Source organism: Siniperca chuatsi, linkage group LG17, assembly GCF_020085105.1.
Source record: "Siniperca chuatsi isolate FFG_IHB_CAS linkage group LG17, ASM2008510v1, whole genome shotgun sequence".
NCBI lineage: Eukaryota > Metazoa > Chordata > Actinopteri > Centrarchiformes > Sinipercidae > Siniperca > Siniperca chuatsi.
In genome coordinates this window covers 4,071,658-4,083,776 of record NC_058058.1, presented here as the reverse complement: position 1 = coordinate 4,083,776, position 12,119 = coordinate 4,071,658, and the positions used below count along the sequence as shown (strand labels likewise).

General features: G+C 41.4%; 2 protein-coding genes across 4 annotated transcripts; both read left to right on the top strand.

Moving 5' to 3' along the window:
• Positions 1-254: 254 nt before the first annotated feature.
• Positions 255-6,628, top strand: LOC122864350 (galactose-specific lectin nattectin-like). 3 transcript variants are annotated; one of them, XM_044171645.1, is made up of 7 exons: positions 257-1,116; positions 1,680-1,811; positions 2,152-2,241; positions 3,425-3,589; positions 4,839-4,990; positions 5,533-5,657; positions 6,478-6,628. In XM_044171645.1, exons 1-7 carry the CDS (start codon positions 1,029-1,031, stop codon positions 6,626-6,628), a joined length of 903 nt encoding a protein of 300 aa, XP_044027580.1. In that variant the 5' UTR covers positions 257-1,028. The 3 variants fall into 3 exon arrangements, with proteins under 3 accessions (XP_044027581.1, XP_044027580.1, XP_044027582.1); XM_044171646.1 differs by lacking the exon at positions 2,152-2,241 and having other exon boundaries at positions 255-1,116; XM_044171647.1 differs by lacking the exons at positions 1,680-1,811; positions 2,152-2,241 and having other exon boundaries at positions 261-1,116.
• A 2,398-nt stretch (positions 6,629-9,026) lies between these two features.
• On the top strand, positions 9,027-12,085 carry LOC122864497 (cytochrome c oxidase subunit 6B1-like). The gene is made up of 4 exons (XM_044171979.1): positions 9,027-9,170; positions 9,874-9,996; positions 11,457-11,557; positions 11,919-12,085. Exons 2-4 carry the CDS (start codon positions 9,891-9,893, stop codon positions 11,970-11,972), a joined length of 261 nt encoding a protein of 86 aa, XP_044027914.1. The 5' UTR covers positions 9,027-9,170; positions 9,874-9,890; the 3' UTR covers positions 11,973-12,085.
• Positions 12,086-12,119: the final 34 nt, after the last annotated feature.

Below are 12,119 nucleotides of genomic sequence, written 5' to 3'. Positions count from 1 at the left end.
CCTGAATTCCTCCTCTGCTCCCATCATAATTACTACAGCCACTAGAGGGCTTTGTTACTCGGAAGTAAACAGATGTAATTTTGGGGCACTTCTTGAAATGGCTGATGCTGTCATTCTTCTTGGGAAGACAGTCTCAAACAAAACAAACAGTAGGCTGAGACCATTCATTGCCTCACACTGTTTTAATTTATAAGACTATAAAGAGGATAATCAACACTGTTATCTGATTCGGTAACACTGAACTCACAATCAAATGCTGTCTTCTACATTATGCAAAATAGAGGCATACATTGTTACCTGTGAACCCCTTGTGCACACAATATGAATCCAGAGCGGGAAAGATGGCCCCACCTCAGTGGCGATGACAACTACTATATAGAGAGGTCATCAGAGAATGCATAATACATTGAAGTTCTTGCTGAAAAACATGAAAGCCATAAATAGTATAAAAAATGGGGTGTGATATCATAAAAAAAAGATTGTAAGATCTTACAGATGTAACTGTAAGAATTCAAAAAACAATGGAAGCTCAAGACGTACGTCAAATACAGTAAATGCTGGATTACCATTTAAGCAAAGTGGGCATCTGTCCCAGTTAATGGGAGCCCAGCAGCAAATGTTTCCCCCGATGCCTTCTAGCAGGTTGATCAGGCAATGATTAAAAACCAAAATAAAGTGCAGGTGTGCATGTCTCTGTATTACATTGATGACTTACAGTATTTGCCAACAACAATTTACAATATTGGAAAAATGAAGATGGTGATGGGGACTTCCATGGTGGCTATAACTGCTGAACTCTTCCCAGGCTTGTTTGGCTATCAGATCCAGTTCTGCTTTGCATACGGCTGCAGAGGAGCCACTATTTTCATATGAGATATATAATTCTACATTAAACACTAACCAGAGGAACACTGGGCTCTTCTTTTGTGCCTGCTTTTGGAAAAGAAAGGATTTTAGGTATTGAAACAACATATGAGGACTTAATGCACATTATGCATTAATGCAGCACTTACAGAAACCAAAGCTTCATGCCGGTTGGAACTGATGAAACTATGGGAGTGAACAATGGATTGGCTCTGCTGGAAGAAGAACAACAGGAAACATCTACAGACAAAAGTAATTTTTCTTTATTGTTTCTTTCTTGCTACAGCCACATGTATACATTTAAACTTCAAATGTTTATAATTTCAAGATACGTATTCATTCATTTTTCTTTCTATAAAATCATGATCTTAATACAGCAAATTAAAGGATTTTCATTTTACACAGAGATCAAGTGTATTAAGTGAGTTTTTGAGTGTTTGCGATTTCCATGTTTTATATTTTATGCTGTTTTACTTTAAAATCAACTACTTGCGTGGACAGTATCAAGTGGGTTTCAGAGGACTACTGTTGCGTTTCACTCATTATTACGATAGATGTTGATTTTATTAACGAGCAGCTCTTTCTGCTTTGAGGATGCAGTGATTAGTTTAAAGGTTCTGTTCCAAACAGCAATAATAGCTATTAATACACATTTTTCCACCTCTCCCCAGTGATGTCTGCCCATGCAGATAATTTCACCTTTAGCCTATTTGCTGAGGTTTTGAGAAGTGCCACTTCCCCTACAATTAAAGTGAATTTCATTAGTTGTGTTTAAAGCATCAAAGTGAAAACTCAACATAAATGTTTCTTTCTAGAAACAATACCCCAGCTACTTGGGATAATCTACAAACCTCGCTGCAGGGGGGGAGCTGCTGAAGTCCCAGCAACATTCTCAACACTTCAGCAAATAAAACTGAAATTATCAGCATGGCTGGATTCCATCAGAGGTAAGTGGGAAATACAATCTGCCAACGTATTAGGAACACCTGCAGAATCTCATGCAATCCAATACAACAATCGTGCAGTACAACAAGCTAATCAGCATGATTCTGTGTGTAGTAGAATTGCTTTTCATTGTAATGCAGTCTAGTGCAACACAGTCTTAAAAATCAACATCAGCCTCATAAAGACAGGATTATCTGCTGAACTGTTGGACTGATTTGGGTGAACTGACCCTTTATGTAAATTTGCAGTAATGCAATAAGTCAGCTCCTGCTGAAATAACAGTCTATGTAAAGTTGAAGTGTTGTTGTTGTTTTCTGTCTGTGTTGCTGTGTTATCTCTCAGGCTGGTTCAGTCAGTACAGACAGCTGGCTCATTACTTCTCTCTGCTCTGCTTTCTGCTCACCATGGTGACTCTGCTCCAGACTTTCTGCTGTGAGTACTGCATGATAGTTTGACGTTTTAATACTGACCCGTCAATGCAAACAGGTGCAAGTTTTTATCATTCATGTACATTTTTGATACACACTAACAATGAAGGGATTTCAAGGCAAGGCCCATTTCATTACAGATAAACTCAATGAGCTATACTTTAAAATGCTTACAGCAAAAAGTGAAATATACAGAAAAGAGAAAGGAAAAATAAATATAGCCTATATAAAGAGGTATTTTATAGGAAGAGATATTGTATGTAATTTATATTTTACACAATTTACAGTATATAGTAAATTATAAAATATAATTCAGAAGCAGATGTAGCCGACATTACATTGAGATTAATTTAGTGTAAGACTGGTGTCATTCTGTATTTTTCTTATTGTCAGTAAATTCAAATGAAAAGAACAAAACCAACAATGTATTAGTCCGTCTCTTAGTACTTTCTGACTTCCTGTCTGTGGCTCTCAGCTCCAAGCCCATTGGCTCCTACCGAAGATGTAGATCTTTAAAACGGCTTCCAAATATGCAGTTTAATTTTTTTTAAAGGCTAAAACAGCTGATCACTGTAGTTTTTAGTTTTAGTCACTCAAACAGGAGGACATAGTGCTTTTGTTGGGGACTATTTTCAGTGGCAGATTAAAACACATTTGCTACTCCAGCGAGTATTTGGAGCAGCCAAGTCAAAATAAAGTACAGTGTGTCTGTTCATGGTAATGAAGCTCATTGGTGTGTTTTTAATGTTTTTTGGACAACAATGGGGCTCCATGGCACAGAGGAAAAAGATACATCAGGCTATAACTAACCAGACAAAAAGGGTCTTGAAAATGTTGTTGAGATAAATTTTTAAAAGCTAAAACTTCACAGCAGCCATAAACTGATAATGTCTTCATCTTGGCTTTAAAAAAAAATCCAGAATATTCTTTAGTGTCGTACCATCAGTTATTTTGTCAGTCTTTCTTTTCACATCTTATTTTAGACTGAATATATTCATTTAAAGGTTTACAGAGAGGATTAACTCTTTATGTTCCTTTTGAATGGATTTCTTTTTTTCCCCCTCTGTCAATGTGATTGGTTTTCTCCCCGACACATCCTTTATTGTCCCGTATCCATGGAAACAGGTGATGGGACTTTGTGTATATAATTTTGTGTCTTTCTGGTGTGTGTGTGTTTTATAACACAGTGGTTCAGATCATCTTGGTGTTCCAGTCACAGTCAGCCCTGCAGGAAACCAAACTGGAGGATCTGACAAACAGACTGGAGAAGCTCAACCAGTCGTACCACCTCCTGTTCTCCCAGTATCCAGCTCTGAACCAGTACTGCCCAGTCAGCAACTCCACCACCGGTGGTAAGCGCTGTGTGTGTGTGCGCTCTTGGGGTAAGGGTTAACGAGCACCCAAGCTTTAGACCTTGGGAGTGAGGACATTTTTGGAAAGCAAGGACATTTTGTCCGGTCCTCACTTCTTCAAAGGCCGGTTAGGTAAAGACCAATGTTAAAAAAACACTGGCACTAAGTTAAATATGCAGATATCAGGCTGTCGGGATAAAAAAGGGTGAGAAAAGTGAAAGAGCAGTGCTTTCCTCTCCCTCATTATCACCAGTGAAGATTCAAGGCACTTAACCGCAAACTGCTCCAGAGCTGCAGTGGCCATGTGAGCAGACTTTGGTGGTGCCTGGCAGCTCCCAGGTGTGAATGTGTGCGACTGGCTCTCAGCCAGACTCCCCTGAATATATAAGGGGTTTTAAAACATGAAACATGATTATAAGGCCTGCAAATTCAATGCAATTTTGCACAAAGATTTGTGTTTTGGTGTTTGGCATTGTTAAACATTTACATCAGAGTTTTCATATCTGTAGACCTACATTAACACTTTCTTGACAGTGGATCACATCTGTTTCCCTTCATGAACTGCTTGTTTTAGCTCTTTTTAAATTATCTTTGTCAGTGTTGACTTTCCAGTCATTCTGTATAATCAGGCATGCGTCTGCAGATTAAACACAAGGAATTATTTGCAAAAACCGTTTGACCCAGCAGCTCTGATTTGCTTAGTGATTTGCAAAAGAACACAAACCACAAACAGCTCAAGCATGGCCATGTCAGCTGTGCATTTTAGAGTGAGATACCAGGAATTCTCTCTGCTATTGTCTCTGTACCTGAAGCTGAAACTGCCCACTGTACTAGACATTAAGCATTCATTGCATTGAACTATCTATTTTTCATTCACCCCTAAAATATAGCTTTGTGTAAAATAATGATGTAATTTGTACTCGCATACATGTATTAAACATTTTCAATTTTCCTGATTAACACAACTATGCATAATGGACAGCTGTTTATTTTAATCAAACACACAGGTTCACTTGTTCAAAACAAAACCCACTGGAAAACATTCGGACATGCTTTTAGTGTTGTTTTAAATTAAAAAGTACTTTATGATTATGTAATTCATGCATGAAAGAGCATGAGTATCACTGCTGAGTTGACCCAGTCGTGGCGTTTCTGTTGTGAAAAGGTCATTTGGAGCTTGAAGCAGATTAAAACACACTCTGTGGAAAAGTTATTTCATCTGTCTTCTGTCCTTTTTTTTTTCACCTAGAGAGAGTGTGCAGCCCATGTCCAGCTGGCTGGACGCCTCAGGGAGAGAAATGTTTCCTGTTCAGTCAGGACAGGATGGACTGGATCAGCAGCCAGTACCGCTGCATGGCACTAGGGGGCGCTGTGGCCACAGTCAGAACAGAGGAGGAGCAGGTAGACGCACACTTTGTTTCTGCTCTGTCCTATCATTTTCTAGTTTTATTCATTCATTAAACACACTCGGATTCATTTTCCTTACATATTTTATTCATTAAGTTATGATAAGTGTGTTTATATTCCATTATATTACACATAACATCATTGGAAACTGGAAATATCCGCCGTCTTTTCTTAGTATTTATGTGTCATGCATGGAACTTCATTGATGATATATTCTGCATCTGTCCAGTTGTAAACATTTGAGATGCTTTCCCTGAAATATCAAATATGAGGACACACATTTGGTGCATGCAAACACACACACACACACACACACTATGAGAGAGAGCAGTTAAGAATAGATTTAAGACCTCCATGAAATATGGAGATGTCTGCAGGAGCGTCGCTGCTTGAGGTCATCTGAGGTTTTGTCTTACTGTATATGTAACACAGTTACTTGATGTTGTCCCCAGGTAAGATGTGAGGCGGGGGTCACAAATGAAATCATTTTAGAAGAAGAGGGACAAATTGATGACATTTCCTGACATGTTTCTCAGGTGTTTCTGTGGAAAAAGGCCCAGAGTCTGAGCCAGGGAGACTCGTACTGGCTCGGCCTGAGAAGCGGTGGTGGTGACGGGGGCTGGCAGTGGAGTGACGGCTCCCTGGTGGGGAAGGGACCACAGTGAGTAATGACAGGCAGGAGGAGGAGGAGGGTTGAACAGGGACAAACGGGGCTCCTGAGGTGACGAGCCACCAGACGCTGATTTCTATTCCAGCAGCTTGAGAGTTTGGTCACATGTTGCTGGTTCACCGATGAGGACACACAAGTTTGGAAACTTGAGATGAGTGATTCCATGTGAAGATATTAAAATGATGATGAGAGTTTACAAATTAGCCTACCTTGAAGATAAAATAAAACAATAAAATACACAGGAAGGTCAAATTGAGAAGCAACGGCAAGGAAAATTAATGAATGAGAAATAAATGTGCGTAACAGTTAAAAGAAAACGCAACAAGAACACAACTTTTAGAGATTTCTGTTCAGTGTGTTTGTTTTTATATTATATACTGTATCAGTTTTTCAATTAAAAATAAAAAAATCTACAGAAAAGAACATTAAAGTTATTTTTTCTGGAAAATCATCAGTAGTTTTTAAAATGACTTGATTTACAATGTGAATATATGTATAAAAACAGAGCAAAGCATAAAAAGTTGTTGTGGTGATTAAATTAATTCTCTTATGAATAAAAGTGAAACGCACTCAAATCAATAGTCGACTGGACTTTAAAGTGAAAAAAATACAGCTTTTAGGTAATTTTCCATTAAAAATGGATTTTAATTTTAGTTTAATTTAGTTTATATATACTGTGATTATATTTGCCTTGACAGGAGGGAATTAAAAGACAGTGGGAGGCTGTTTTAATTTTATGATGAATTTTCATTTGGAGGAGTAGTGGTTGCCGTGGTAACAGATTAAAGACTGTTTCCCTGCATCTCTGCAGGTTTTGGGAGCGTGAGCCTGATAAAACAGACAGCAGGGAGCTGTGTGGTCGACTCACCCCAGGAGACAACTACAGGACGAGCTGGTTCACCTACAGATGTTCCAACAAGATCAGGAGGATCTGTGAGAGGAGACAAGCTACTCTACAGTGAGAGGAGAGGAGAGGACAGGAGAGGAGAGGAGAGGAGAGGAGAGGAGAGGAGAGAGGGAGACAAGCTAGGAGAGGAGAGGAGAGAGAGAGGAGAGGAGAGGAGCTACTCTCTACAGTGAGAGGAGAGGAGAGGAGAGGAGAGGAGAGGAGAGGAGACAAGCTACTCTACAGTGAGAGGAGAGGAGAGGAGGGGAGAGGAGAGGAGAGGAGACAAGCTACTCTACAGTGAGAGGAGAGGAGAGGAGAGGAGGGGAGAGGAGAGGAGAGGAGGGAGAGAGAGAGAGGAGAGGAGACAAGCTACTCTACAGTGAGAGGAGAGGAGGGAGAGGAGAAGAGAGAGAGAGAGGAGAGGAGAGGAGAGGAGAGGAGAGAGACAAGCTACTCTACAGTGAGAGGAGAGGAGAGGAGAGGAGAGGGAGAGGAGAGGAGAGGGAGAGGAGACAAACTACTCTACAGTGAGAGGAGAGGAGAGGAGAGAGAGGAGAGGAGAGGAGAGGAGAGGAGAGGAGAGGAGAGGAGAGGAGAGGAGAGGAGAGGAGACAAGCTACTCTACAGTGAGATGAGAGGAGAGAGAGAGGAGGAGAGGAGAGAGAGAGAGGAGAGAGGAGAGACAAGCTACTCTACAGTGAGATGAGAGAGAGAGGAGAGGAGGAGAGAGAGAGAGGAGAGGAGACAAGCTACTCTACAGTGAGAGGAGAGGAGGGGAGAGGAGAAGAGAGGAGAGGAGAGGAGAGGAGAGGAGAGGAGACAAGCTACTCTACAGTGAGAGGAGAGAGAGGAGAGGAGAGGAGAGGAGAGGAGACAAACTACTCTACAGTGAGAGGAGAGGAGAGGAGAGGAGAGGAGAGGAGAGGAGAGGAGGAGGAGAGAGGAGAGGAGAGGAGACAAACTACTCTACAGTGAGAGGAGAGGAGAGGAGAGGAGAGGAGAGGAGAACTAGAGGAGAGGAGAGGAGAGGAGAGGAGAGGAGAAAACTACTCTACAGTGAGAGGAGAGGAGAGGAGAGGAGAGGAGAGGAGAGGAGAGGAGGAGAGGAGACAAACTACTCTCTACAGTGAGAGGAGAGGAGAGGAGAGAGAGGAGAGAGAGAGAGGAGAGGAGAGAGAGACAAACTACTCTACAGTGAGAGGAGAGGAGAGAGAGAGAGGAGAGGAGACAAAAACTACTCTACAGTGAGAGGAGAGAGAGAGGAGAGAGAGGAGAGAGGAGAGGAGAGAGAGAGAGAGGAGGGGAGAGGAGAGGAGAGGAGAGGAGAGGAGGAGGAGGGGAGACAAACTACTTTACAGTGAGAGGAGAGGAGAGGAGAGGAGAGGAGGGGAGACAAACTACTTTACAGTGAGAGGAGAGGAGAGGAGAGGAGAGGAGAGGAGAGGAGAGGAGAGGAGAGGAGAGGAGGAGGAGGGGAGGGGAGAGGAGGAGGAGAGAGGAGGGAGAGGAGAGGAGAGGAGAGGAGAGAGGAGAGGAGAGGAGAGGAGAGGAGAGGAGGAGGGGGAGGAGGGGAGAGGAGAGGAGAGGAGAGGCGACAAGCTACTCTACAGGAGAGGAGGAGAGGAGAGGAGAGGAGAGGAGGAGAGAGGAGAGGAGGAGGAGGGAGGAGGAGAGAGAGGGAGAGGAGGGAGGAGGAGGAGGAGAGAGGAGGGAGGGAGGAGAGGAGGGAGGAGAGAGGAGAGGAGAGGAGAGAGGAGGAGGAGGAGAGGAGAGGAGGGAGGGAGGAGGAGGAGGAGGGGAGGAGGAGGAGGAGAGAGAGGAGGGAGGAAGGGAGGAGGGGAGGAGAGGAGAGGGGAGGAGAGGAGGAGGGGAGAGGAGAGGAGGAAACAAAATGAATTACAAAGAATCAAAACAAAACCAGATTAGTAAGAAGCAATTCAGAAGCATGCAATATATGCTGATATGAGCCTATATGTGCTGTTAATGTAAATTTAGTAGCTGTTCTAATAATAATAATAATAATAATAATAATAATAATAATAAAATGCTTAACTCACTAAAATAAGTCTTGTTTGTTTAATATATTTGATGTTGTTGTTTTAGTTTTTTTTTAAATAATTTACAAGAAATATAAATGGATTAGATAATATATGACATTACCACTTTATATATAAGCACTGTTAACACTAGATCCACTCACTAGCTTTTCCAGAGCTTTAGTCGTCAGCGGACCTTGCCTTAAGATTTTCTGTCAGACTACTATTTCCAGGCATGAACTTTAACGCTCAGTATTTAAGCAGATGAGGTGATAGGCCTATATAACGTAATTCTTTAATGCTGCAATTGAATGTGGTGTATAACCATTCTGTGTTAGCATTAGGCTACCTTCATCATCACAATCATCATGTCAGTAAGTTGACTGTACCGCATCATGCTTGGCTGCTGTTTGCAGTCTGCAGTTGTACCTCCTCGCAGTGTCCAGCAGGTGGCGGTGTTGCCTTTTCAAACATTACCTTAAGCGTCATTTCTGTTTCCCGACATGCACTGCGAACGAGCAGCCCTTCAGACCGAAGGACACCGGGGGACAACATAATAGCGGAATTTCTCTGCGAAAGGTAAACAGTTTCTCTTAACAATGTCATGTTTTCTGCTTCATCAGAACATTGTTAATCGTTGCTTTTAAACGTATTTATCTGTATTTATCAGGTTAGATGTTAAAAGCGTCCACTAAATCATTAGCAAACGTCCAGTGACAGCTGACCCGGCTTAACGTTAATGTACCTTTATCCCTAAAGATTAACGTCAGTGAACAGGTTTATAGTTGTAATTATTTTTAATAACTGGTATTTTTGAGCCAGCGTTAATTGTGTTCTTCACAAACAGCTAAGCAGTCGCTGTCACTGAATGATTACCGACTCTTAGCTAACGTTAGCCAAACCTGATTCGTGTTAAGTTAGAAGGTTCCGTTATCTGTTGTGTGTAGGCGTGATATGCCGAACTCCATTAGAAATAAAGCGGTATTTTTAATATGCGCTTTGTTATTACTAAACTCATACGTCGTAGAGCATAATTGGAGGTATTTGAGCAGTCAGTAGAGTCATCTGGTAATTTCGGCTCTAAACACAGTTACCAAGACCTGCTTAAACTGAGCAAATGATAAAGTTTAGCAATTGGTGCTCATTGATATCCACTGCCATGGCCAGTGCGTTTTGGGGATAAAAATGCCCTCTCTTGTAATGCAGATCCACGGTCTTTCTACTGTTTCTAGTCAGTGTGATCTCAGTTTAGAGTTGCTCACACACTGTTGGTCCTCTGCAGATATCCAGCAGCTGAAGATGTCTGACCAAATCGATGAGAAGATCAAGAACTACAGGACGGCTCCCTTCGACGCCCGCTTCCCAAACACCAACCAGACCCGCAACTGTTTCCAAAACTATCTGGGTAAACAAGACAACCTGCTTCACACACTTTACTTAACTGTCATAGTTCTAGTTCATAAAGTCTGGACCCTATCAAGGCTGTAAAAAGATTGACAGGATCCCTCAGGTGGTATTTCTTCAGGTGTCTTGCCACTGATGTAGAATATATCTACACTTTTTCTTGTGTCAGACCAATACTTTGCAGTTTCCTCTCATGCTGAATCCAACCTGAACTTTTAAACAAAAAAGGTAAAGATGGATGCAGGTCACATCTACTTCAGAGTCTCACACAAGTGTTGTCTGCCTGTCTTCACTTTATCCTTAACATCACCATATTGTTTGGCTTCTGTGTGTTCGCAGTGAGTGAATGCATGTGTGAATGGGAGAGCTGAGTTTTAACTGTAAGGTCAAACTGAAAAAAAGTATTAAAAGGCCTGCAGCTTACATTCTCACTCGCTTGCTTTTTTTCCTCATCTTGATTCCCTCATCATCTGTTCACACGAAGGCTTTTACGTGTACTGAGCACTCCCACTTATTGTACAACTGGACTTGTTGTCTTCAGAAGAGATGACAGGAGCTGAAACAACAGAGGGACACAAATTTACCCAAAATTCATATGATTAAACATTTTATGCCTTGTCCTTTCAGATATTAATGTGTATTTCTCTCTGCAGAATAATCTTGATTTTAAAAGTCATGTGTTGAGGCTAAGAAACTTGACAACAGTCACAAAATCCCGCTGAACACCTGCCAAAAAATTCAAATTTGTTCAAGTAACAAATGTCTTGACCTGAGGGTTGAAATCAAAGCTGTGTTGAGGCCTACATGAAGCAGTCATGCTGCTGCTGGAACTCTGCATTATTTCAAATGAAAACACAAAGAACAAGAGTAAATAAAGTGACATTTCCTGCTGTGTCAAAGCAGTATAATGTTTGATCCGCTGAAGACTAATTGCTCTGTTAGCGTAGCAGCCAACTGATAGGTGTTTTCTGAATTCTGTTTCTGTCTCAGCCTTGTTGGATTTTTTGGGGGGGAGGACAATTCTTTTCTCCGGCCACACTATGTCAGCCTCCTTTATGGATGAACGGCTTGTTCACTCATCTTCAGTATTGATCACTGCTGCTCCCCTGCTGATTTTCAAAGTAAAAGTAGCTATAGACGGTGTTTTGTGAAACTACACTCTACACAGACATAGAGATTTAAAATGAATTCCAAAACGGCATGATTGCAACCTAAATTATGTCTTTAATTCAAATAATTTTATTTTATTCTCAAAACTGCTAAGAAATTGTAATAAGTTTCTAATTTAATGAATATTTCATATGGAATTAAACTGTCATAGCGACTGTTATAGAAAGTTGTCGATTCTTTGGACTTTGAAACTGTGGCAGACTAATGGTTCACTCTGATTAGCAGCCATGTCAGGGATCACTGCTGGCTGTTTATTTCCCGATCTCTTCTTTCTCTCTGTGTTCTCTGCAGATTTCCACAGATGTAACAAAGCCCTGTCTGCCAAAGACCAGGACACGGCTCCCTGCGATTGGTACCAGAGGGTCTACAAGAGCCTTTGCCCCATCAGCTGGGTAAGTTACACCAAATACATGTTCATACCAGAGAGCTCCACATTAAGAATTGACACCTGTTGTGCTGCAGCCCAGATTAATTTTCTAGTCCAAATAACAGTAATCAATCAATTTTTCATATTCATAGTGACTGTTTTCATCATTTAACAACTGCTGCGATCAACTGTAACTGCACAGATGTCTCTCTATCTCAACACAGAATAACTGCTTGCTTTTTTCACGTCATTTCACGTCAGCACATTTAAATCATCTGTCTGTAGAAATCTTAATTACATTATGTCAGGTATTCATTTCCAGTTTTTACCTTAAGCATTATATATTGGTCCTTTTTTGAGTTTCTCTCGCTTTCTCTGTCCTGCAGGTTCAGAAATGGGACGAGCAGGTGGAGGCGGGAAATTTCCCCGGAAAGATCTGAACAGACATTCCTCTCCAGCCCTCTATACCTGTCTTCATCTTAGTATCTTAATGTGAAGCATCTGCTCTTTCTGTACAGAAGCAACAAAATAAATTATATAATGTTACTGTGAACCCTGTTGTAGTTGTCCTGATTTATACTTGATAT